This window comes from Mustela putorius, unplaced genomic scaffold, assembly GCF_011764305.1.
Source record: "Mustela putorius furo isolate JIRA1106 unplaced genomic scaffold, ASM1176430v1.1 tig00537227_pilon_pilon_pilon, whole genome shotgun sequence".
Taxonomy (NCBI): domain Eukaryota; kingdom Metazoa; phylum Chordata; class Mammalia; order Carnivora; family Mustelidae; genus Mustela; species Mustela putorius.
Window position 1 is genome coordinate 28,059,300 of NW_025422368.1, and position 25,765 is coordinate 28,085,064.

General features: G+C 36.4%; 1 protein-coding gene across 3 annotated transcripts in view; it reads right to left on the reverse strand.

Moving 5' to 3' along the window:
* Positions 1 to 14,012: 14,012 nt before the first annotated feature.
* The window catches only part of SLCO1B3 (solute carrier organic anion transporter family member 1B3), a 65,832-nt gene continuing 54,079 nt past the window's right edge, over positions 14,013 to 25,765 (reverse strand). For all 3 annotated transcript variants that reach the window (XM_004755724.3, XM_004755722.3, XM_004755723.1), the window contains 4 exons: positions 25,312 to 25,496; positions 20,616 to 20,680; positions 16,985 to 17,102; positions 14,013 to 14,393 (listed from right to left, as the gene is read on the reverse strand). In XM_004755724.3, coding sequence (XP_004755781.1) covers positions 14,180 to 14,393; positions 16,985 to 17,102; positions 20,616 to 20,680; positions 25,312 to 25,496 — 582 coding nt within the window. In that variant the 3' untranslated portion in view covers positions 14,013 to 14,179. The remainder of the gene's footprint in view (positions 14,394 to 16,984; positions 17,103 to 20,615; positions 20,681 to 25,311; positions 25,497 to 25,765) is intronic.

A 25,765-nucleotide genomic window follows, 5' to 3' on the forward strand; every position in this document is an offset into this window, starting at 1 on the left:
AAATTTTATCCCAAATGAAAGAACAAGATAAGGCCATGGTCAGAGATCTAAGTGAAACAGATATAAGTAATGAGCCTTATGGGGAATCCAAAGAAATAATCATAAGGATAATCACTTGGCTAGAGAAAAAACAGAAGACATCAGTAAGACCCTTACAACAGAGATAAAACAGTTTAAAAAGAATCAATCTGAGATGAAGAATATAATAGACAAGATTGGAAACAGGCTTGATGCAATCAACAGCAGGCTGGAAGAAACAGGAGTGAATTAGAGATTTGGAGGACAACATAATGGAAAATATGAAGTTGAACAAAAGAGAGAAAGAAGAATTATGGAACACGAGAATACACTTAGAGAACTCAGGGACTCCAACAAACATTCATATTATAGAAATCCCAGAAGAGAGAGAAAAGAAGACAGGAAATTTATTTGATGAAATAATAGCTGAAAACTTCCCTAATCTGGGGAATGAAACAGACATCCAGGTCAATGAGGCACAGAGAAGTCCCAACAAAATCAACAAAAGCAGACCAACACCGAGATGTATTGTAATTAGATTTGCAAAATACAGTGAAAGAAACAATCTTAGGGCACTTGGGTGGCTCATTCCTTAAGCATATGCCTTTGACTCAGGTTATGATCCCAGAGTCTTGGGATAGAGTCCAGCAATGGGCTCCTTGTTCAGCAGGGACCTTGCTTCTCCCTCTCCCTCTGCCTGCCACTACTCCACCCACCACCTTGTGCTCTCTCTTTCGTTCACTATCTCTTTCTCACTCTGTCAAATAAATAAATAAAATATTTTTAAAAAGAGACAGAAAAAGAAAAAAATTCAGTCCTAATTAAGGGAAGAATAGAAGCAAACAAATGTTAAGAATATGTCCTTTACCGCTAACTACAGATATATTGTCAGAAGCTTGTTAATTAGTAATCTCTTTCCAACAACAACAAAAAAAAAAGAAAGAAAGAAAGAAAGAAAAGAAAAAAAAGAAAAGCAAGGCAAGGCAAGAAAGGAGAGGAGAGGAGAGGGGAGGGGAGGGGAGATGAGAGAAGAGAAGAGAAGAGAAGAGAAGAGAAGAGAAGAGAAGAGAAGAGAAAAAGTTTTCTGAGAATATATTTTTTGCTCTTTTTTCTTTCCTTCCTGAACTGTGGATATTAGACCTTGAGAAGCAGAAGTCTTCTTTCAACCAAGAGAAAACAGGCATAGTATTGAAGACAATATTTGAGGAAAGAAGGTGGAACAGAAAGATAGCTAGAGCCTGGCTACCTGATGTAGTCCTGAACACCTGCACAAGCAGGGTCAAGGCTAGTTTTGTGGAGTATTAAGCTTTTAAAACTTGAATGAAGAGCTCATATAAGAAAAAAATTCAAAATTATGAATATGAAATGAGGCTAAAAGGGAATATTTAGAATGAGAAAAAACCTACAACAAATTCAATGTGCTATACTTTAGGGCACATCATGAGAAAAAAAAAAAAAAAACCTTACTGCAAACATTATAGTTAAATAAGGAATATTAAAAGCTTTCCTGATGAGGCTGTGAGTAAGAAGATAATGCTTGTTATCATCATTTCTATTCAACATTATGCCCAATGTCCTTGTCAGGGAAATAGAAGGGGGAAAAAGAATAAAAATGTATAAGATTAAGAAAAGAAAAACTAATATCATCAGTAATAAGTTGTGACAGTGAAAAATCCCAAAGTTACTACAAATAAACTGTCCAAATTAATGAATTTTAACAAATCTCTGGATACACAAAATCAAATGCAGTTTTTCATATATCAATTTCAGTTAGGAAATGGTATTAGTAAAGCAAACTATGTAGGAAAGCATCCAAAAAACCCACGTTCAAATCCTAGGAATAAATCTCACAGTAAGTATTCAAGACCTCTACCCTCCAAACTATGCAAGAATATCCAGAGAAATTATGACTTACAGCATGCTTATTGGATAAAAGAGTTAACATTGTAAGGATGCCAGCTCTTCTGAAATTTACCTACGGATTCAGTGAAATCTCCGACAAAATTTCAGCACTTTTTGAAATGAGGACATTGCCAAGGTTTTTTTTTTAATAAAAATAAGTATTTTTAATAATACCTGTGATATAATATGCAATGGAAACTCTTATGTCTAATGATATTATTCATTTCCTTTTTATCTCATCTAGTCTTTCCTTTAAGATATTCTAATCTGGCAACATATGATTTGATTTTTTTTCCTTATGTTAGAAATGACAAAAACAATTTCTAAAATGAAATTCTTATTCTTATAATCAATAATTTCTGATACACCCTGAATTTATATGCTCTGACTTGGTCCATCACATTATGATGAATTTTTTTTTAATTTCTTTTCAGCGTTACAGTATTCATTGTTTTTGCACCACACCCAGTGCTCCATGCAATACGTGCCCTCCTTAATACCCACCACCTGGCTCCCCCAACCTCCCACCCCCCGCCCCTTCAAAACTCTCAGGTTGTTTTTCAGAGTCCATATTCTCTCATGGTTCACCTCCCCTTCCAATTTCCCTCAACTCCCTTCTCTCCATCTCCCCATGTCCTCCATGTTATTTGTTAAGCTCTGCAAATAAGTGAAACCATATGATAATCGACTCTCTCTGCTTGACTTATTTCACTCAGCATTATCTCTTCCAGTCCCGTCCATGTTGTTACAAAAGTTGGGTATTCATCCTTTCTGATGGAGGCATAATACTCCATAGTGTATATGGACCACATCTTCCTTACCCATTCGTCCACTGAAGGGCATCTTGGTTGGTGGCCATTGCTGCTATAAATATTGGGGTACAGATGGCCCTTCTTTTCACTACATCTGTATCTTTGGGGTAAATACCCAGTAGTGCAATTGCAAGCTCATAGGGAAGCTCTATTTTTAATTTCTTCAGGAATCTCCACACTGTTCTCCAAAGTGGCTGTACCAACTTGCATTCCCACCAACAGTGGAAGAGGGTTCCCCTTTCTCCACATCCTCTCCAAGATATGTTGTTTCCTGTCTTGATAATTTTGGCCATTCTAACTGGTGTAAAGTGGTATCTCAATGTGGTTTTAATTTGACTCTCCCTGATGGCTAGTGATGATGAACCTTTTTTCATGTGTCTGATAGCCATTTGTATGTTTTCATTGAAGAAGTGTCTGTTCATATCTTCTGCCCATTTTTTGATATGATTATCTGTTTTGTGTGAGTTTGAGGAGTTTGAGTTTGAGTTTGAGGAGTTCTTTATAGATCCTGGATATCAGCCTTTTGTCTGTACTGTCATTTGCAAATATCTTCTCCCATTCCGTGGGTTGCCTCTTTGTTTTGTTGACTGTTTCCTTTGCTGTGCAGAAACTTTTGATCTTGATGAAGTTCCAAAAGTTCATTTTTGCTTTTGTTTCCTTTGCCTTTGGAAATCTATCTTGAAAGAAATTGCTGTGCTGATATCAAAGAGGTTACTGCCTATTTCTCCTCTAGGATTCTGATGTATTCCTGTCTCACATTGAGGTCTTTTATCCATTTCAAGTTTATCTTTGTGTATGGTATAAAAGAATGGTCGAGTTTCATTCTTCTACATATAGCTGTCCAGTTTACCCAGCACCATTTATTGAAGAGACTGTCTTTTTTCCACTGCATATTTTTTCCTGTTTTGTAGAAGGTTATTTGACCATAGAGTTGAGGGTCCATATCTGGGCTCTCTATTCTGTTCCATTGGTGTATGTGTCTGTTTTTATGCCAGTACCATGCTGTCTTGGTGATCACAGCTTTGTAGTAAAGATTGAAATCAGGTAACATGATGCCGCCAGTTTTATTTTTGTTTTTCAACATTTCCTTAGCGATTTGAGTCTCTTCTTATTCCATACAAATTTTAGGATTATTTGCTCCAGCTCCTTGAAAAATACTGGTGGAATTTTGATCGGAATGGCATTAAAAGTATAGCTTGCTCTTTTTTGATGGGATCCTTGTCTGGTTTTGGGATCAAGGTGATGCTGGCCTCATAAAATGAGTTTGGAAGTTTTCCTTTCATTTCTATTTTTTGGAACAGTTTCAGGAGAATAGGAATTAGTTCTTCTTTAAATGTTTGGTAGAATTCCCCCGGGAAGCCCTCTGGCCCTGGGCTTTTGTTTGTTTGGAGATTTTTAATGACTGTTTCAATCTCCTTACTGGTTATGGGTCTGTTCAGGCTTTCTATTTCTTCCTGGTTCAGTTGTGGTAATTTCTATGTTTCTAGGAATGCATCCATTTCTTCCAGATTGTCAAATTTATTGGCGTAGAGTTGCTCATAGTATGTTCTTATAATAGTTTGTATTTCTTTGGTGTTAGTTGTGATCTCTCCTCTTTCATTCATGATTTTATTTATTTGGGTCCTTTCTCTTTTCTTTTTGATAAGTCGGGCCAGGGGTTTATCAATTTTATTAATTCTTTCAAAGAACCAGCTCCTAGTTTCGTTGATTTGTTCTATTGTTTTTTTGGTTTCTATTTCATTGATTTCTGCTCTGATCTTTATGATTTCTCTTCTCCTGCTGGGCTTAGGGTTTCTTTCTTGTTCTTTCTCCAGCTCCTTTGGGTGTAGGATTAGGTTGTGTACCTGAGACCTTTCTTGTTTCTTGAGAAAGGCTTGTACCGCTATATATTTTCCTCTCAGGACTGCCTTTGTTGTGTCCCACAGATTTTGAACCGTTGTATTTTCATTATCATTTGTTTCCATGATTTTTTTCAATTCTTCTTTAATGTGGTATATATACACAATGGAATACTATGCAGCCATCAAAAGAAATGAAATCTTGCCATTTGCGACAACATGGATGGAACTAGAGCATATCATGCTTAGCGAAATAAGTCAAGCAGAGAAAGACAACTATCATATGATCTCCGTGATATGAGGAAGTGGTGATGCAACATGGGGGCTTAAGTGGGTAGGAGAAGAATAAATGAAACAAGATGGGATTGGGAGGGAGACAAACCATAAGTGACTCTTAATCTCACAAAACAAACTGAGGGTTGCTGGGGGGAGGGGGTTTGGGAGAAGGGGGTGGGATTATGGACATTGGGGAGGGTATGTGCTTTGGTGAGTGCTGTGAAGTGTGTAAACCTGGTGATTCACAGACCTGTAACCCTGGGGATAAAAATATATGTTTATAAAAAATAAAAAATTATAAATAAAAAAATAGTATAGCTTGCTCTAGGCAGTATAGACAGTTTAACAATGAGCATGGAATGGTCTTCCATCTTTTTGTGTCTTCTTCAATTTCTTTCATGAGTGTTCTGTAGTTCCTCGAGTACAGATCCTTTATCTCTTTGGTTAGGTTTATTCCCAGGATTCTTATGGTTCTTGGTGCTATAGTAAATGGAATCAATTCTCTAATTTCATTTCTGTATTTTCATTGCTCATGTATGAGAAAGCCACTGATTTCTATACATTGACTTTGTATCCTGCCATGTTACTGAATTGCTGTATGAGTTCTAGTAGTTAGGGGGTGGAGTCTTTTGGGTTTTCCATATAAAGAATCATGTCATCTGCGAAGAGAGAGCTTGACTTCTTCATTGCCAATTTGGATACCATGTCATCTGTGAAGAGAGAGCTTGACTTCTTCATTGCCAATTTGGATACCTTTTATTTCTCTTTGTTGTCTGATTGCTGTTGCTAGGATTTCTAATACTATGTTGAACAAGAGTGGTGAGAGTGGGCATCCTTGTGTTCCTGATCTCAATGGGAAGGCTGCAAGCTTTTTCCCATTGAGGATAATATTTGCTGTGGGTCTTTCATAGATAGATTTTATGAAGTTCAGGAATGTTCCCTCTATCCCTATACTTTGAAGCGTTTTAATCAGAAAAGGATGCTGGATTTTGTCAAATGCTTTTTCTGCATCAATTGAGAGGACCATTGGTTCTTCTCTCTTCTCTTATTGATTTGTTCTATTACATTGATTGATTTGTGACTGTTGAACCATACTTGTAACCCAGGGAATTGCCAAGGTTTTTTGACCTATACATCGAAGTATAAAGGGCCAATGCAGTTGAAGAAGAATGAAGATGGAGAAGTCCCCCACCAGAGATTAAAATCTATAAAACTTATTAATTAAGGCATCGTGGCATTGGTCACCAATCTCTCATCCTAGGTGCCACCCACTCTTCCTGGTTCCTGCTGGTGCCACTTTCTCTCCCTTGCAGATGCTTCCTTCATTCAGAATACAACCCTATGTACTGGATTGCTCTCCTAATTGGAAACACTTCTGAAGTTCCGATAGCTCATATCATACCTCTGTCCTGCTTCCATCCACAGAAATGTCTTCCTTTCCCTGTTCAGGTTCTGACACCCATGCCAGAATGCCCGTGTGTTACTGCCCTCTTTATCCCTGTGATGGTTAATGTTATATGGCAATTTGGCTAAGCCATAGTATCCACATATCTGGCCAAACATTATTCTAGATGTTTCTGTGAAGGTATTTTTTTAGATGAGATTAACATATAAACCAGTAGACTTTGAGTAAAGTAGATTTTTTTCCATAATGTGGGTGAGCCTCAACCTACCAGTTGAAGGCTTTAATAGAAAAAGACTAAACTCTTTTTAGTTTAGATTAAACTTTTAGCCAATTTTTAGAAGAGGAAATTCCATGAGTAAACTGTCTCTGGATTCAAACTGCAGAAGAAAATCTTCCCTGGGTCTCAAAATTGCTTGCCTAGGGGTGCCTGGGTGGCTCAGTGGTTAAGCCTCTGCCTTTGGCTCAGGTCATGATCTCAGGGTCCTGGGATCAAGCTCTACATCAGACTCTCTGCTCAGCAAGGAGCCTGCTTCGCCCTCTCTCTCTGCCTGACTCTCTGCCTACTTGTGATCTCTGTCTGCCAGATAAATAAATAAAATCTTTTTTTAAAAATTGCTTGCCTAATATCTGTGCATATTCTACTGATTTTCTTCATCTGGAGAATCTTGACCAATAAACTTTTCTTGGATTCTGGCAGCCATGCTGATCTACCCCTCTTATGAACACTCTTCTAACACAGTTTGAGGTCTTGGACTTTCACATGCTACTCAGTCCCTTGTAGTACCCCTCAATAGCTAACCGTTTCCCCCATCTACCTACATATCTACTTGCTTTGCCCCATCTAATGTCTCAGGATCAAATTATTCAGTTAGCAAAAAGACAAGACTAAGGGAAGAAAAGAAAAGAGAAGGGAAAGGAAAGGAAAGGAAGGGGAAAAACACACAATTGAAAATTTAATAAATTTTGGAAAGTGAATATTATATTGGAATAACATACCTAGAAAGTAGATGGATATTGCCAATTATATTTTCACACTAAGTTTATATATGTCTAGGGTTAGATTAATAAATGCTATTTATTAACATTATGACCTTAAAACAAGTTGATTTCATATTATCTCCTGCTTTAGATGGAAACAAAGAGTTTAATTTATTGACTAAATATTGAAAATGTTTTTCACTTTGTTCAATCATATAACAAATGCAGGAAATCCTGGAAGTGATTTAAAAATTTATGATTTGCATATCTAATTTTTAAATTTATTACTCAAGAGATTTATGGTTCTAACAAACAACTGTCTGAATAGATTGTTTTTGTTTTTAAACAAGGCATTTACTTTACTTCTACTTTTTCTCAATGTTAAAGCTTGGTTAACATATGTACATACACAACTCATATAAGACACAAATTATAGAAATAGCCCAAGTAGTGCCCAGAGCTCTGTTAGAAACAGTGCTATTCTACTGGGTATTTACCCCAAGGATACAGATGTAGTGAAAAGAAAGGCCATTTGTACCCCAATATTTATAGCAGCAATGGCCACAGTCGCCAAACTGTGGAAAGAACTAAAATGCCCTTCAACGGACGAATGGATAAGGAAGATGTGGTCCATATACACTATGGAGTATTATGCCTCCATCAGAAAGGATGAATACCCAACTTTTGTAGCAACATGGACGGGACTGGAAGAGATTATGCTGAGTGAAATAAGTTAAGCAGAAAGAGTCAATTATCATATGGTTTCACTTATTTGCAGAGCTTAACAAATAACATGGAGGACATGGGGAGATGGAGAGAAGGGAGTTGAGGGAAATTGGAAGGGGAGGTGAACCATGAGAGAATATGGACTCTGAAAAACAACCTGAGGGTTTTGAAGGGGCGGGGGGTGGGAGGTTGGGGGAGCCAGGTGGTGGGTATTAAGGAGAGCACTTATTGAATGGAGCACTAGGTGTGGTGCAAAAACAATGAATACTGTTACAGTGAAAAGGAATAAAAAATAAATAAATAAATAAAAAATAAAAGAAACAGTGCAATTGAGGTAAAGTGTGATAAAAGCTAAGTATGAAATCTTTTTGCAATTGGCCCTAAGAAAAATTTAAACAAATGTTACTTAAAAACAAAATAAAAGAAAAAGACTCTTGTAAAACTGAGATGTGTATAGTTCCTGTCAAAGTCAACTTCCAAATAAAATTATAATTTAACTGATCCCAGTGATATGTCAAGTTTGGTAAATTCAAAATTCTTCCATCAATATCATTTTTTATAATAACAGTGACATAATTTACTTGACAGGGAGGAAGGGATGGCAGTGGGTTATGGGGGGGCTGGAGGGAAAGAGATACATTCTTCCTATCAGTAAAGATATACCTCTTGTTCTAAGTTTCTTAGAATAGGTTAATATGTGGAAAAGATACTTAGGTGGTTTTCACATGAGTGGAAAACCTCATTGTTTTCATAATTCTGCATGTTTCTTTAAGACATGGAAGAAAAATCACTTGCAGGCCTCATGCAGCATTCACCTAATAACTTCTAACAAGTTCACCACATAGGATATGTTTGTGCAGTCTTTCAAAATATCAGATGTATTTGCAAGATTACACCTTTTCTTCCACTTCCATCTTTAATGGCACTATTTGTTGTTTTCCTTATCAATTGTTTAGAGATCTCATATTAAAGAAAAGACCATATTAAGAATATGAGAATATTGCTAGGACAACCTTACTAGAACTCTTTATGCATAAGTGCTAAGATAAGTATTTGAATTAATAAAATTGGGTCCTATTTTTTTTTTTAAATTCCAGTCTTTAAAGAAAAAAAATTAACTGAGAAGATAGAAGGAACTCAGTAGAAGCAAAATAAAGTCTTGTTGCCTGACGACTTAAGCTGGAATGACTTACTTTAGAAAAGATGTATCTCAGGATGGTAGATGTGCTGAGAATTGTTTACCAAATAGATAAGTTACTATTTATTGGAGAATCCTTTGACTAGAAGACATGAAGAAAACGAAGAGAAATATTCTCAAATAAATCAAAGTGGTCTTGAAAATTCATAGTTAATTGAAACACATTTCCTTTTATATCAAAGGAATAAAAATGAGACTTCCAACTTCAGTTCAGGCATGCACAGAGCAGGAAAGGTGTTGTACTCACAACATCACAATAAGAAAATGCCCCATCAGTCAACCAACACTATGGGCAAGCAGCTAACTGGAAACCTGGAGAAGGAGAGGCTCCTTCAGGTAGGAAGAGAATTGGAATACTTACTCACTTGGGGCAGAAGCCACTCAATCCCATGTAAGTTAGTAAAATGATGCAGCTAGAGGTGTTTAATGAGTAGCTAAAGATCAAATGTGGGTTGGCACGCAAGGACCCTGAAGGTGGCAGACAGAAGGGGGTTTATACTTCTTGCAGGTGATTCTTTCATGAACCCCACCAGGCAGTCTCAGGAAGCTTAGAGAGAATCTTGAAAAAGCACTGTTGGTGCTGGCTTGGGGGAGAAGCACAACAGCCACTACTCAAATTCTATTCAGACCAGTACCCCCCTTTTCCCCTAAGTAACAACAGCCTTTCTCTCCAGTGGGGAAGTGCAACAAAAGTGTAGCTTAGAGATACTGATGAAAACTCCTGCAGTTGGGAAGGAAAGCAAGAAAGAAAAGTTTCACTCCTGTGGTCATCCCCAAGACTCATGTTTCATAGAACCTACCTCAGTCTCTCTCCTCTACACCCTTGCCATAGTAACAAGCATTTGACAAAAGAAAGAGTGGAATATAATTGGGAGAACTGCAAGAGACTGTTTCTGGGTAACAGGGCAAACCAAATCCATACAATGAGAACACTAAACACAAGGTTCCCCTAGAGGAATTTGAAGCCCTTTGTACATTGAGGGTAACTATAGCAACAAAAAACTTCAAACCCAGCTCTACTCTTTATATAAACCCCATACTACAGTCCTAGTGGAAGGAAAGAGGCATTCATTTACAAGTGTAGAAAATATTTACCTCAGTATTGACTGTCCTATATTACATTTTTTTTAAATTGCTTTTTTTTTTCAGTGTTCAAAAATTCATTGTTTATGAACCACACCCAGTGCTCCATGCAATACGTGCCCTCCATAATACCCACCACCAGGCTCACCCGACCCCCGACCCTCCTCACCTCTAAACCCTCAGTTTATTTCTCAGAGTCCACAGTCTCTCATGGTTTGTCTCTCCCTCTGATTTCCCCCAACTCCCTTCTCCTCTCCATCTCCCGATGTCCTATATTACATTTATGGTCTTCAACAACAAATTATGACACACAACAAAACCAAACAAAACACAGTCTGAGTAGACAAATCAAGCTCAGAATCAAGCTCAGATATTAGATTCTTAGACAAATGATTAGACAGGATTTTAAACAAATGAAGACATATTTTGGGTGGCTCAGTCAGTTAAGCATCCTACTCTTCATTTTGGCTCAGGTCATGATCTCAGGGTCATGAGATCAAACCTCGCTTCTGGCTTCAAACTCAGTGAGGAGTCTGCTTGGAATTCTCTCTCCCCTTTCCCTCTGCTCCTCCCCCTGCTCACTTGCTCTCTCTCTCTCTCTTTCCCTTTAAAAAAAAAAAAAAAAAGACATTTTTAAATTACTGTGACTCAAAGGAAAATTTTTGCATAAGGTTTAAATATATAGAAACATTATTAATATCAATCCTACACAGAGACAAAATATATTTTGGTATTTATAATCTTGCTTTTCTGTGACCTTTTCTCTTATTCTCTGAATATCCTCATGTTCTTCATTTCCACGATCAAAAACCTGCTTCTTAAAAAAGATTGGAATTCTACTCACACTGTAAAAAACTGATAATACATAATCTCTTCCAATTTGAAAGGAGACCAAGTCTTATTTCAAAAGAATAAACTTCTAATTGGGGCAACCTCAGTTTTTGTAAACACTTTTATTTCCTGTGTTTAGCACACAGATGTCAGTCAAAGGACACTTTTTAACATTTTAAAATATATTTTTTCATTTTAAAATACTAAAGAAAACCTTCAAACCATCTGTAGCCCTCACTCCCTATCCAATTACTTTGATGCAGCCTTTAAAACTTTTGCATGCATGTTGTTTTTAGTTCTTATTTATAACATTCATATTTTTATGACTGGAATTTTGGGAGTTTACTCATTCATTCACTCAAGAATAATTGATAAAACATTTGCTCTGTGTCAGCCACCAAGCTGAATGCAGGGAATAAAATACATAGGTAAAATATGTTCAATTCCTACCTTCCTGGAGCTTATGACTGGTGAAGGAGACTAAGAGTTAACAAATAATCACAAATAAATGTAAAATTACATTTTGCTAAGTGCTATGCTGCTACAAATATAACCAGAGGATTCTTAAGCAGTGAAGAAGTCAGAGACATTGAAGGAATGGTGATTGAGCCTATATCTGAATGACAAAAATCAGTTAATTCAGTAGGAAAAAGAGCACTTCAGGAGGAAGGAAAATCATAGTCAAAGGCCCACTGCATGAAAATGGATGGGAACATGAAGATATGGTGCAAATAAAGAGTTTTCAGTCTGTATACTCAAGGGTTTCTTCATAGCAAGAAGGCATTCTGCAACTAAATCTTTAATGCTTCTTTTCTAAATCTGATTTCATCCTCAAACTATCAGATTTCCTAGGTAGATGCTTTAGATTTTCCTTTAAATTGTCTTTTTTTTCCTTCACAATTTGGTTCTTTATCGTTTCCCCCCACATTTTCAGATTTTTAAGGGTAACTTCTTTATCATTGATTTGGGTTTTTGGCCACTGTCTTCTTTTAACCTTATCCAATGTGTGTTTTAACTACATTCTTATATTATTTTGCATCCTTGCAAACTTTCTTTCTCTTATTCATAAGTTTGTTGAATCACCACCCCTTCTTGTTTTCCCCTAGGATATGTATTCCTGTCTAATAAATGCCATTGAATTAAGGATTAATATTCTCCCTGGATTCTTGGATTCTGAAGTAGATCAGATTATCTGAGACATATTTTTAAATGTTTTTTTCCTTCAATGTACATATACATTTATAAATATAAATCTATTTTTTAAATTATATCATTTTATAACATTTAATAATTTAATTTAATGTTCTTTTCCTTTAAAGTATAAGTTCTATGAGATAATGTCCTTTGTTTTATTTACTATATTTCATTTTGCCTAAAGATATTTGATATTCAATAACTGTTGAAGATATAAATATTCAAGATGTTGCCTTTATTATTTTTTGCAATGTTTTAAAAAACAGCTTCATAATTTCCTCTCTTTTTTGAGATAAGATCCCATCAGCCTTGTAACACAGTAACCTAGCATCTTGGTGGCTTTTCCAAATCTCTGTTTGTGGGAGTAAAGAATCCTTTCTCAGGGCTACAGCTTGAGAACAGTTTAAGATATATATAACTTCTAGGCTAATTCTCAGATTCTAGCAGGCATTCATTTTTTGTGACTTTACTATACTCAGGACTATCTTCTATCTTGTGGCTTTCTTTTCTGTATCTCTTTACCAGGGACCATATATATATATATATATATATATATATATATATATATATATATTTTTTTTTTTTTTTTTTTTTTTTTTTTTTTTTTTTTTTAAGGAGATGTTCAGGCTGTATGACAAATGTTTTGAATGAGAATTTCTGGTTGGGCGCAGGATTGGTTTCTTCTAAAACAAGGAGTTTTGGGTGCCTGGGTGGCTTAGTGGGTTAAGCCTCTGCCTTCAGCTCAAGTCGTGATCTCAGGGTCCTGGGATTGAGTCCTGCATCAGGCTCTCTGCTCTGCAGGGAGCCTGCTTCCTCCTCTCTCTCTCTCTTTCTCTCTGCCTGCCTCTCTGCCTACTTGTGATCTCTCTGTCAAATAAATAAAAAAAAATCTGTTTAATTAAAAATAAAAGAAGTTTCACAGGTTATTCTAATGCCAGAAAGTGTCTTTTAGCCTACTAAGTATAAAAACTACAAGTTTTAGCATTCACTATAAAGCTGTTGTCATCTAACAAATAGAATATTCAAGTATTTGTTCTCATCCACTCTCCTCTTGTCCTAATTTTGGGGATGTGAAAGCTCTCTCTTGGTGAACCAAAAACAAACACACACAGACACACAAATATGCAACTGAGAAACAGCTGGTAAATTATCTGGTACAGATTCCATGTCTTCCAGGAACAGACAAATGAAATGAAGACACATCTTTTAAGTGGGCTTTGCTTTCTCAAGTAAATGTGTTTACTTAATCCACTTCCATGGTCCTAAAAGAAACAACACATTCCATAATATGTTGTTCGGCAATCATAGCTTGCAAATTCTAAAATATCTCTATTTCTCCAGCAGTATTTTAATGGAAGGTTGGAAGAAGATGCATCATGGGCTCCTAGCTGAATGCAATTTCAAATTATAAATTAATAAGGTCTGTGAAATATATGACTTAATACATGAATGACAGATGTCATGATAGTATAGTGGTTCTATCATACTAACTTCATGCTTGAGTTATGGGGGCCAAACTGGCTTAAAAGGTATTGGGCTTCTCTCCTTATTTAGTTTATTGATTTCTCTCCTCCCTTTTCCTCTCCATTTTTTAATCACTGGTTTTATTGAGTTATAATTACCAGAGCAAATATTTTTTTTCTTTTATTATATACTAACCACACTTCTCACTTTAAATTTGTATGGAACATGTGTCCTAATCTTCATCTCAAATGCACAGCTATATCCTAAGCAATGCGTGCTCTCATTCCTTTTCATTTACAGTCTGTTTATTGTTACAAATTCACAGGTGATTCACTGTACCATCATAAGGGTGGGAGAATTATTAGTGAAAGACCAAGAACTGCTCAAAATACCATGCTACTAAATTCACACAATATTGTTTGAAATACAACAACCTAATTTTTTTTCTCTCCCCTTACATATGTGTTTCATTGTCTGCTCTGGAAGAAGGTACAAAATATCCATCATTATTTAAGGATTCTAAGTTTGCTTCATTTGTATCTTTTCTTCCATTTTCTGATGCCTTGGTATCTTTTCCTTGATATATTTTCTTCATAGTGGAAATTAATACAGCAAATAAAATAAGTGCTAAGAATCTTAAGCTCTCCATCAAGCCCATGAAGGTATTTCTGTGAAAAGAGAAAAAAGTCAATTTTCATGTTGAAGTATTTAGAACAATTTATAGTGTTTCTCTCCAGTATGCAGAAGACCTTAAAAGAAAAAAAAAATGATGTTTGAAATTATACATAATGATACTAAGGCAGAAATTCTAGTGATTTTTTTTATTGACACAGATAGAAATTTTAAATTATTTTAAAAGGAATATTAAGCCACAGAAACTACCCAAATGCTTTCCATAAAAATAAGGGATATTTCGGATGTTTAACTTTCTCAAAGGCAGATTAGTTCATGTGTAATGGAAATGGATTATAAAGGAATTGACTGTGAGATCACCAAAGTGAATCCATTTAGATAGAAACCAAAATTTAGTTTATAGGCTAAATACAGTCCACAAGAGCTGTCACGTGGACTACTGGAAGTTCTAGTGAAACTATATTAAATTACCTAGCACACATGGTCAAGTCTTGCGATTCTTAGCTTAGATTGCACATTAAAATCATCCAAGGAGATTTAGAAATCCCATGCCCAGGGCCCACAGCCCTTGACCAATAAATAAAAATATCTGAAGATGGGCAAATTTCTGTGGTCATCTTCAGAAATTTGTATTTTTTAAGGCTCTTCAGGTGATTATAAAGAACAAGAAAGATTGATAACCACTGACCTAGTAGCTTCGGAAGCACTCACTGGCCTAATGACATTGTTAATTAAATGTAGAAAAGCTTTAGGCACAAAAACCTTGAAAAATTATTAGGTTTAATTGAAGGTAAATGGGATTATATCATTTTGAATTGATTAGGCTTAAATCTTTTAAAATGACAATATAATGTTGTAGTGTACCAAAAATAACAAAAGAAATATTTTAAAACATCAAATACATTTGTCTCATTTTGGGGTTATGTCAAGTAGTTCTACCCCAATGTTAAACTTTTCAGAGTTTCCATTGAAAATAGAAAAATTACTATGCACTTTTAGTTATGTGACTGTAGCTGAGAAAACTTGAATAAAGTGGGTTTAGATTTAGGATTGATGTCATAATGTAGGTTTCAATTCCTTGCAGTAGAAATTTATTATTATTTGTCTTTGTTAGATAAAATTAATGAACAGTTATCTGGTTATCACAAAATATTAAATCCAAAAAAAATCATAAAGTGACTAACATTTTCGCTGTTTCTTCATTGGGGAATACACGGCTGTTTTTAAAAATTCCACTTCAGATGATCTTTAGGTAATTACTTGTAAAGTACTTTAGGCAATGAACACAATTGACCAAAAGGAACCTGGTAAGGGCCATAAGAGAACTTCAAAGTATTAAGAGTTCTAGGAGTGTTAGTTATTTGTAGCTGGTTGGAATGGTGCCAACTTTATGACAGAAAATCACCTAGTTGGAATCATACAATATATAGCTTTTTCAGACTGCCTTCTTTTACATAGCAATGTGCATTTGAGATTCTGCCTTATCTTTCTGTAGCTTGATACTCATTTCTTTTTATTGCTGAAAAGTATTCTGTTATATGAATATATCACAGTTTGTTTTTCCATTTACCATGGAAGACCATCTTGGTTGCTTCATTTTTTTTTTTTACAATGATGAATAAAGCTGCTATAAACATTCATGTGCAGATTTTTGAGTGGGCATGTTTTCAGCTTATTTGGGTAAACACGAAGAGCACAATTACTTGACCATGTTTAGCTTTATAACAAATAACAAACTCAGACTCTTCCAAAGTGACTAAATCATTTTGCATTCCCACCCGCACTGAATATGATTTCCTGTTGTTCCACATCCTTGCCAGCATTGGTAATGTTTATTCTTTTTAAGAGCTCTTTATATATTCAGAACATTTGCCTTGTGTCTGGTTGTAAGTTACAAGTTCTTTTTCTAGTTTATCTTTTGTCTTCGAAATTTGCTTAAGTTTTGTGACACAGAGTTTTAAAAATATTTAATCATTTTTTTCTACTGTGGTTTTAGGGGTGTGGGTCTTACTGAGAAACACATTCCTACTTCCTAGATAATTAAATATATTTCTTCCACCATTTTTTTCATACTCATAGTTTCATATTATAAATTCGTGTGTTTGAATAATCTCTAATTAATTTTTTAAGGCTAAGGTACTTCTGTGACTATTTCTTTTCTTGATCCAGTTATTTCCCTATGAACAGAACAATATAGAAACTTTTTTTTTCTTTTCTTCCCATTGACATATTACCAGAGCCCCAGCATCAGTTTGTTTCTTCTTAGAGAAGCCAGAAGATCATTGAATATAGGTTTTTTTAGTATTAGGAGGGATTTTAGAAACAACAAAACAAATTTTAGTACGAATCCCAGACCTTTCTCTTATTAGCTGTATGATTTTGAACAAGTTACTCATTCTCTTTGAGTCTTTGTTTCTTCATATTTAAGGAAAAAGGAGAAAAACATTCATTTCCTGCAGTTTCCAACTATTAAAATGAGATACCATGTTGCCTGATAAAACACTGAATGCAAAATTCATTAAAGGGTGGCTGTAATTATTATTATACTGAAAACGACCTTTCATCGTTTGGGAACTAATATAATCAAAGGAAAAATCAATTAATAAAAATATTTATGACAACTTACCCATATAATGTGGAATCGTATATCCTGCAAGACCCTTGCTTCCCACAGCTGCTGGTTGACCACTTCATACATGCTCTATCAATCAGAGCCCCAAAATATATAGGAGCTGGAATTCCTCCTGCAACGTGAGATGAGAAAAGGCCAATCCAAGGAATGGTTTCAAACATAACTGGGTGATATTTCTCATTGATACATTTTAGATTAAGTAAAAGTTGAAAATTTTGGAGCATGCTTCCATTGTTTTGATGTAAATTTACTCAAGGATCGAGACTGTTAGGAATCTCAAAGTCTCAAATCACATATAATAGCATAGATATCTGCTATCTCCCTCACCAACACACAGAGGGAAGAGAAGAGGGAACATTAAATGCCCATATGCTCTGCTCTTCTTATTATTACCAATTAACTTAAGCCTAACTGGCGAGAGGGAAAATGTTGTCAGCACAGAAGTTATGTTGGTTCATATATAATTTTCCTAGGCAAGGAGAGCTAAAAAGTGTGGGAGTAGAATTGTACCTTCTCATAGAAAGGAAAGAACCCTCAGTGCAACTATTGCAAAGTCAGGAGAGTTTTCAACCCCAGTTTTAAGAAAGCTGGCACTTCCCCCCTTGAAAAGTACAGGCCCAGTTTCACAGTATACTGGGCTCTTGACATGTTGTCCTTCTTTCTTGGCTCAGAGCTCCACTTTGTCACAATCTTGCATTTTCTCTCCATTAATTGTATGCATTTTTAATACTTCACCAAAGCAGTATAGGCTGGCCAAGTTAGGGCCTGTGGCTGAATTTTGTTTCTGTTAATGTTCTGATCACAGTACCTGGGTGTCTGGTGGTCTGTGCCTAAGCCAATTTTTATCTGTAGTGAATGATTTTTCACAATGCAGGGCTTTTTTAGAAACACAGATGTTGTCTTACAGCAGAAGCACTCATCTGCTTACGGCTATTTTAATAAACTCTGAGATACACTCCTAGTTCTAAGTATTGCTAATTTGACCAAAATTTTAGAGACATGCTGGTAGAGATCTATATTCCATATGGTATATCTGAAGTGGTCATGATTTTACTTTGTTCTTTTTGTATTTTGATGAGTGACTTTCAATTTTTATTTTGTTACATAAAAATGGTAGTGATTCATATTTCAAAATTGTATTGATTCCATTTATTTCTGAATCTCATTTTTCTAAGAAAGATAAATCTGGGATGACAAAAGACTGGTGCCTCGAGCCAAACATATCTGAGAAAAACTGGTACTAAGAAAACGTGTAAGAAATTTATAGCTTTCTACAAACAGCCACCATTTTAAAAATGAAAAATACATGTCAATAATTTATTTCTCCCATATAATGCCACTGGTTTTAATGCCAAACTTTTCATTAAATGTTTTAGGTAGCCAGCTTGGTCTTTAGTCATTACTGGAATTTTGAAACTTCAAATAATCTATTTTCCAAATATCCTTTTCAGTTTAATATGCTCTACAGACCTCCCACAACTTACACATGTGTTGTATTAAAGACAGCTTTCTGTGAATTGAAGACTACTTCTCAGGAAGTATTTTTTCCAAAAAGTAGTTAGGTTCTACTGCGCCATATATTGGACATATCAAAACAGTAAGCTCCCATTTAGGATTGCAAAATTCCCTTTGTTCTCTTTTACGTCACTAGAAGAATTTCCACTAGGCTCATCTTATTTCTTCATCTAAAGGGGAGTCCTAGATTCCCACATTCTCCATTGGAGAGAGGTATCTCCATTGTATCTGGAGGCAGGAATCTGCCAGTGATGAGGGAGCAGGAGGCTGGCTGAGGACAAAGCAAAAGCTGGCGCCTTGCACCCCCTCTTCACCCGCTCCCCTCCATAGGTGTAGCATTCCTCAGGCACCCCTGACTGCCATAAAATGATAAATAGTTAACTTGCAGAGATCACAGTCCTGCAAGGCAGGAGTCTCTCTTGGTTTACAAATGTCCTTGAGATTTACAACAAAGAAGTTACCTTATCAATAGCCCAATTTCCAAAGATACATAACTCAGTTCCTCAAGCTCTAATGTCACCCTCCCCTCCATAAAAAAAAACTGAAGGAGACGGAGGTAGAAGGAAAAGTAAATAAAGTTAAATTTCTTTTAAGACCTAAATCTCACTAACAAGGACGTTTGATAGCAGGAATGTAACATTCCACCAGGAGACTCCCAATAGTCTTTATGTTAGTGCCTCATTAGAGGGAAAGTGGCCTTGGCTTGATAGTAACCAGGCCTTCAATATCCTGACAGTCTTCTTTACCCCAATATCCCTTCTGAACACCTCTTTGTCCTCACCTACCCAACTCCTGTGTATATAAGCAGCCACTCCTCAGAGGCCCTGGGCAGCCGCATCTCTGCCTGCCCACGGGTCCTGTCCCCGTGCTCTAATAAACCACCTTTTTGCACCAGAGACATCTTAAGAATTCTTTCTTTAGCTGTCGGCTCCGAACCTCACCCCACCGAACCTCACCTAGGTTCAAGAACTTTATCACCAGGACAGACAGAAATGCAAGAGCAGAGAAGGATAGAACAGAAGGCTGGGATGAGAACTAAAGGGTAATCCTGCAGCACCTCCATCTTCTCTCCAAGCCCTTTATATTTCCTCTTTTGACCTTTGAGGATCTATGGCCTTCTCCCCAAATACACTTCTTGGACAACTTCTCCATTGCACTTAGCCAGAGTTCTGCTTCTTTCTTTTGCTTGCAAGGATGCCAGGGACTGACCCCTCCCACTTCCTTTCCTTCTGCCGTCCGCGGTTGCCTCCAGGCTATGGTCAGTCTTCTATCCCAATCCCTAGATGAATGAGGCTCTTTTCCTACTTCCCAGGAGCAAGCATATTATTGTTAATACGTCTTAAAGGGGCACGCACAGGAGTGAGGTCAGAAATTGTAGAGCTAACAATAGAAATCTCTGTGGTGTAAATGGCAAGTTCATAGGGATAAGGGGGAAAAGGGTGATTTCCTAAATCTTATGTTAATCATCTCATTTGAATATCTAGAAATGGAATTCTTACCCCTGAAGTCTAAGGCTACTCTTAAACAATAAAAAGCACAATATCCTGGGCTTGCTTTCATTCAGAGCACTCCCTTAGTCCAAGATTCTCAGTCCTACCTACAAATTTAGTTCCCATTTCCTCTTGCATTTTTAACTTCTGATAAAGATCAGCTTCCCCAGACTTAGAGAAGTGGCAGTGGGAAGCAGAGCAACAAAAAGTCCTCTTAAATCATGCAATCCCGGCATGACTGGGTTCCCAGGCTTTCCAAGCTGTTTTGGGCATTACCCTCCTTATGTGGAAGACCCTCCACTCTGCCTATGGGAAGTAATATTCCTAAGTCGGAAAGTAGAAAAACTGAAAAACACCTATCTTTGTGTTAGAAGGAGTGTAAAACAAATATTATGACTTTTTGTTCTAGTTAAAGATAGACTTGGACTAGAATTAATGATCAACGTCTCTTTTAAGTTACTTGGATTTCCTCTGTCTCACTATTTTTTATCACCAAAAATAACAATTATTTTTAATTACACCTTTAAAAATCTCTTGTGACTGGAAATTAATTACATCCAGTTGTGAGCTTTGATATGAAAATGTATATCTTAAATTTTTAATCTGTATATTTAACATACCTAATGCTCGTATAATTAGTGAATGGAAACCCACTGCAAGGGATTTCAGTTCAGGTTGAACAGTTCTGAAATAAGATAAAGGCAAAGGCACATTAAACATCTCCAAAATACCAAACCAAGTTCAGTATCAAAACATTTCTTAGCGGCATTGTTTTTTATAATCAGATGAAAACCTTCAAGTGAATGGCTGACATTGTTTCAAGTTTTATTTTCAGTTGTTTTAAAGGGCAAAGAACTGAGTAATAATTATTATTCTTTTATTTATTCAGCATATTGAGATTTCAAGATGGTTTAACATTTTCACACTTGATCCTTTGAAATTCTGTAAGTGTGTGGTGGGAACAGACTTTATTATGCTTATGAAGAAACAGTTCTCATGTGACCCATTCAGTTGACACAGGCCATATTCTACAGCAATCCCTTTATTAAGATCTTGGTATGAGAACATTTTTACCATCTTATTTCTGCCATTGCTACTAACAACAAAGTTCACTAATATGATTCATGAACTATGTGATATAAACAGGAGGGTCAAAAAAGTTACTTGTATTCTAGTGTCTAGTGTATTTAAAGTCATTTTAAAGGGAGCAAGCACATTTGTATCCTCTCTTAGAAATTAACTCACTTGCATTTGGAAATTTGTTTCCTTAATTCCACTGTTCTGTGTTCAATAAGATGATGACACTACCATGCCATTCTGATATTCCTGTGATAGCTTAAAACACTTCATATGAAACAAATTATCCAGCAGCAGTGGCAGGATAGGGGGGATGCTCAAAAACCTTATCTTTTTTGAAATATTTGATTAAGTGATACAAAGGTGATGGTTGTTTTTTCTTGAGCTGTTTGGATGACTGTATTTGTTCACAGGAAAAAGTAGTTAGTCGATTTGCCAATCGCCCCCTAAGATATTCCATGCTAGTTCTTCTTGAATAAAGAGATAAATGGTGTTTCACATTGACTGAGTGACTTGGAGAAGTCATGTAACCTCTTTTAGCACAGGCACTGGTTTTCATATTCCTGGGTTGCTGGGCTCTCCCCCGCCCCACACACATGATTTAGATCATTCTTTAATCACACCTAGTCTCCGCTCCTTTTATATCACTCAAACTTCCCTTGTGCTCCCCATTACCTGAAAAATCCTTAGATCCTGAGTTCTTAAGAACCCATTCACTTTCTTATTCTAATGAAGCCTGACTGCCCCCTGATGGTGCTCTTTCCATACAACTCTTAGAGGGCTGGTTTTCTCTGCAATCTTACTGGGCCTCAGTGTAGATGTCCTTCTTGCTCTTTTTCTTTTAAACACCTCCAGACCCTAGTGTCCCCTCTGAAAAACTTCTAACTCCCCTCAGGTGGTGTGCTATCCTAATATATCATTCCCTAACCTCCTCCTGCCTATAGAATCTGTAACTACAGATACTAGTATCTTCATCACGTTTCTTGTGATCATTCTTTGGAGATTTTAGTACTAGACTCTGTCATTTTTTTCCGAAACTACAGCTGCCACTTTTCCTAATTATAATAATCCATGTAGACCATCCTCCAATGATCTGGCCTCTGGGTGTCTTGACCTCTTCACTCCTTTGGTCTTACCTCACCAACCCCATGGTCATGCTAATCAATACACCTTCCCTAATTCTCAGTTTTGAACACACCCTCACCGGAAGCACCTCTCAACTTTTAAACTCACTCTCTCCAAGAAGCCTCAGGCCCACAGGGCTCTTCAGGCCCTTGCCACCTCCTACTTTGTGCCAGGTCATCTCCATTTTCATGTCCTCAGTTTTCTCACCATGCTCTCTCCGAGATATAATCATTCCTTTCATAGGCCCTGGACTTTCCTATCCTTCCCAAGCCTTACTGTCTCAGGCAAGCAAAAATGCTTTCATCCAACCCCCACCTTTTCTGCACCTATACCTAGAGAACTGCTGGCTGGAGGAAATCATTCAAATACTCTGACTATGCTCATTTGAAACACAAAACCTCAGGACCTCCAGTACAATCCTACTGTATTTTACTAGTTCATCTTTCCAGTTTATTCTCCCAGCCTTTAAGATGACTAGTTCCCATTTCCTGATCTCATCTTAAGCCTCTTATTCCTCCTTCCTCTTAGCTGATTACCTTGCTTTTTATTTAACAGAAAAATTAGAAGCAATCAGAACAAAATTTCAATAGCTTTGCATGACTAAATCTACATGTCTATCATTTTATTTTTACCACATAGAAGACATCCCCTTCCTTTTTATTATTTTTTTTAAGATTTTATTTATTTATTTGACAGAGAGATCACAAGTAGACAGAGAGGCAGGAGAAAGAGAGGAGGCTTAACCCACTGAGCTACTCAGGCGCCAAGATACTCCTTTCTATTACAGAGTAAACTCTGTGTACTTGTTATATCTCTTTTAATTGTTCTGCCTTTAATTGCTCCCTCTCTTTTCTACACTATCACTCACCTTCCTCTCTACGGGATAATTCTCATCAGTGCATAAGCATGCTATAATATCTAGTATAAACAGAAATCTTGAGGCCACACCCCTGCTAACTTACCATTCATGTTCTCTGCTTCTTTTTACAACACTACTCATAAAAATAATTTTCTTATTGGTTATCTACACTTCCCCTTCTTGCATTTTCTCTTGATCCTTTGCAAAGTAGCTTTCTCCCCCCCACCCCCATCTTTATGCATGTTTTTTTATTTTTTAAGATTTTATTTATTCATTTGACAGAGACCACAAGTAGGCAGAGAGGCAGGCAGAGAGAGAGGAGGAAGCAGGCTCTCCGAGGAGCAGAGAGCCCGATGCAGGGCTCGATCCCAGGACCCTGAGATCATGACCTGAGCCGAAGGCAGAGGCTTTAACCCACTGAGCCACCCAGGCGCCCCTATGCATTATTTTTTTAAGGCTATCAGTGACAAGCACAAAATGAAATCCAGTGATGTCTTCCTAACCCTTAACTTCCACGACTCGCGCTCTTGGTTTTTCTCCAACCTCATGGGATCTCCTTCTCCGTTTTCTTCAATAGATTCTCCTCCTCTTCTCGGTTTCTGGAGATGGAGTGCCTGGACCTTGATTCTGAAATCTTGTTTCTATCTTTACTCAGTCCTTAGAAGATCTTAAAAGTGCCATAAATTTAAACAGCTTCTGTATGTTGCTGATTCCAAAATTTATGTCTCCACCTCTAATATTTCTCCATAGGCATCTCAGATTTACAGGGATAGAAAAAAGTCTTACTTCTCCACTTTCTCCAAACTACCCTTCCCTAGTCTCACTAGTTTGTTCAACAGTACTACCATCTTCTCAAAGTCGGGCTAAAACCTTGGGATCATCCTTAAACTTTCTTTCTTACCTGCCACATTCAATCCATTAGCAAATCCTATTGACATTGCCTTAAAAACAGAACAAAGACTGAGATTCATAACACTTTCTATTTCCTTTACCATCCCAGTCCTCAAGCAAACTGCCATCCTTTGAAGAACTATCATAGCGTTCTCTCCTCCCTGTTTCCATTCTTACATACCAAAAACTTCTTCTCCACTCCAAAGCCAGAGTGATCTTCTAATTGGATAAGTCAGTTGTATAATTCTAATGCTCAAATGTCTCTGTTGGCTTCTCAGTACAATTCGAATAAACTCCAAAGTTGTTACCATGCCCCACAGGGTGTGTATTTTCTGGACCATGTTCTTCACCTGTCCCCACATCAGCATTGCTCGCATACTCATTTTTTTCAGGTCTCTTATCAAATCACTTCCAATGCTCAATATCTCAATTAGTACCATTTATTTGCCCCCCCCTTATATTCTTAAGCTGATTTATTTTTCTTCCTAATCCTTAACACTTCTATTTTACACATTTACTTGCTTATTTATTGTTTCTTCCCTTCTACCCTGACCAGTCCCTCATCCCTCACCACCCCTGGAAGCTAGTGAAAGCAAGAACTTCATCACTTTGCTCACACTGTTCTGTCCTTAGCACCTATAATTGTGCCTGACACACAAAAAGAATAGATTGAATCAGTGACTATTATCACTAATGCTTAGTCTAATTTTAATAACAGCCTTATGATACAAGCATTGGAAAATTATTAATAGGCTGAGGTTTATATTTTTATTCTACTGTCTGCTTCACAGAAGTTTTCTCCAATAAAATCAAAGGCTGGTGAGAGATTAGTATATGTTTTTGACAAGGGTAATGTTTAACGTAACCTAATTAATGACATTATAAAAGACATTAATGAAACAATGATCTCTAAAACATAAATGACATTATAAGTGTATAATGTCATTAAAAATAAATATTTGAAATAAGATGGGATTGGGAGGGAGACAAACCATATGTGACTCTTAATCTCACAAAACAAGCTGAGGATTGCTGGGGGGAGGGGGGATTGGGGGAAGAGGGGTAGGGTTATGGACATTGGGGAGGGTATGTGCTATGGTGAGTGCTGTGAAGTGTGTAAACCTGGTGATTCACATACCTGTACCCCAGGGGATAAAAATATATTATATGTTTATAAAAAAGTTGAATGAAACAATGATCTGTAAAACCCTCTTTTACCCTGCAAGAGATCCTAAATTGCAAAGCTAAGACTTACTAAGATAAAGAACAAAATACAAATTTGTGTTCCAAATATATTATAGGACATTATTAGGTGTATTGATAGTCTAATATAAATAAAAATGTTTTTAAAATGTCATACTTACTTAAAAATCAGCATGATAGTAGGGGTGCTTCCCATTGAAGAGAAAAAATAATTCACGACTTGCACCAATAAATAGATATAAAATTTTTTTGTACATTGACTGTCTCTTGGGCATTCACCCAAAGTCACTGAATTATTTTTGTTCTGAACACCAGTTACTTCCACACAACTACAGTTATAAAACACCTAAAAAATAGTTTTTGAAATATTGCAGAATATATTTAGAAGATATGGCTGGGCTATAAATACATTTCATTATATTTAAAGAAGTCTCATCTATTCAAGCTAAATTATTTACAATGCTTAAAGAAAGTATTCTGAAAATACAGTTGTTTAATAGTTGAAAGGCAAAAAGTTCCTGGATTCCTCTCTAAACAACAACAACAAAATATTCAATTCGCTATTAACATTTAATTTATACCTAAATTAAAAATTAGGAAAAGATAGAAAAAAAT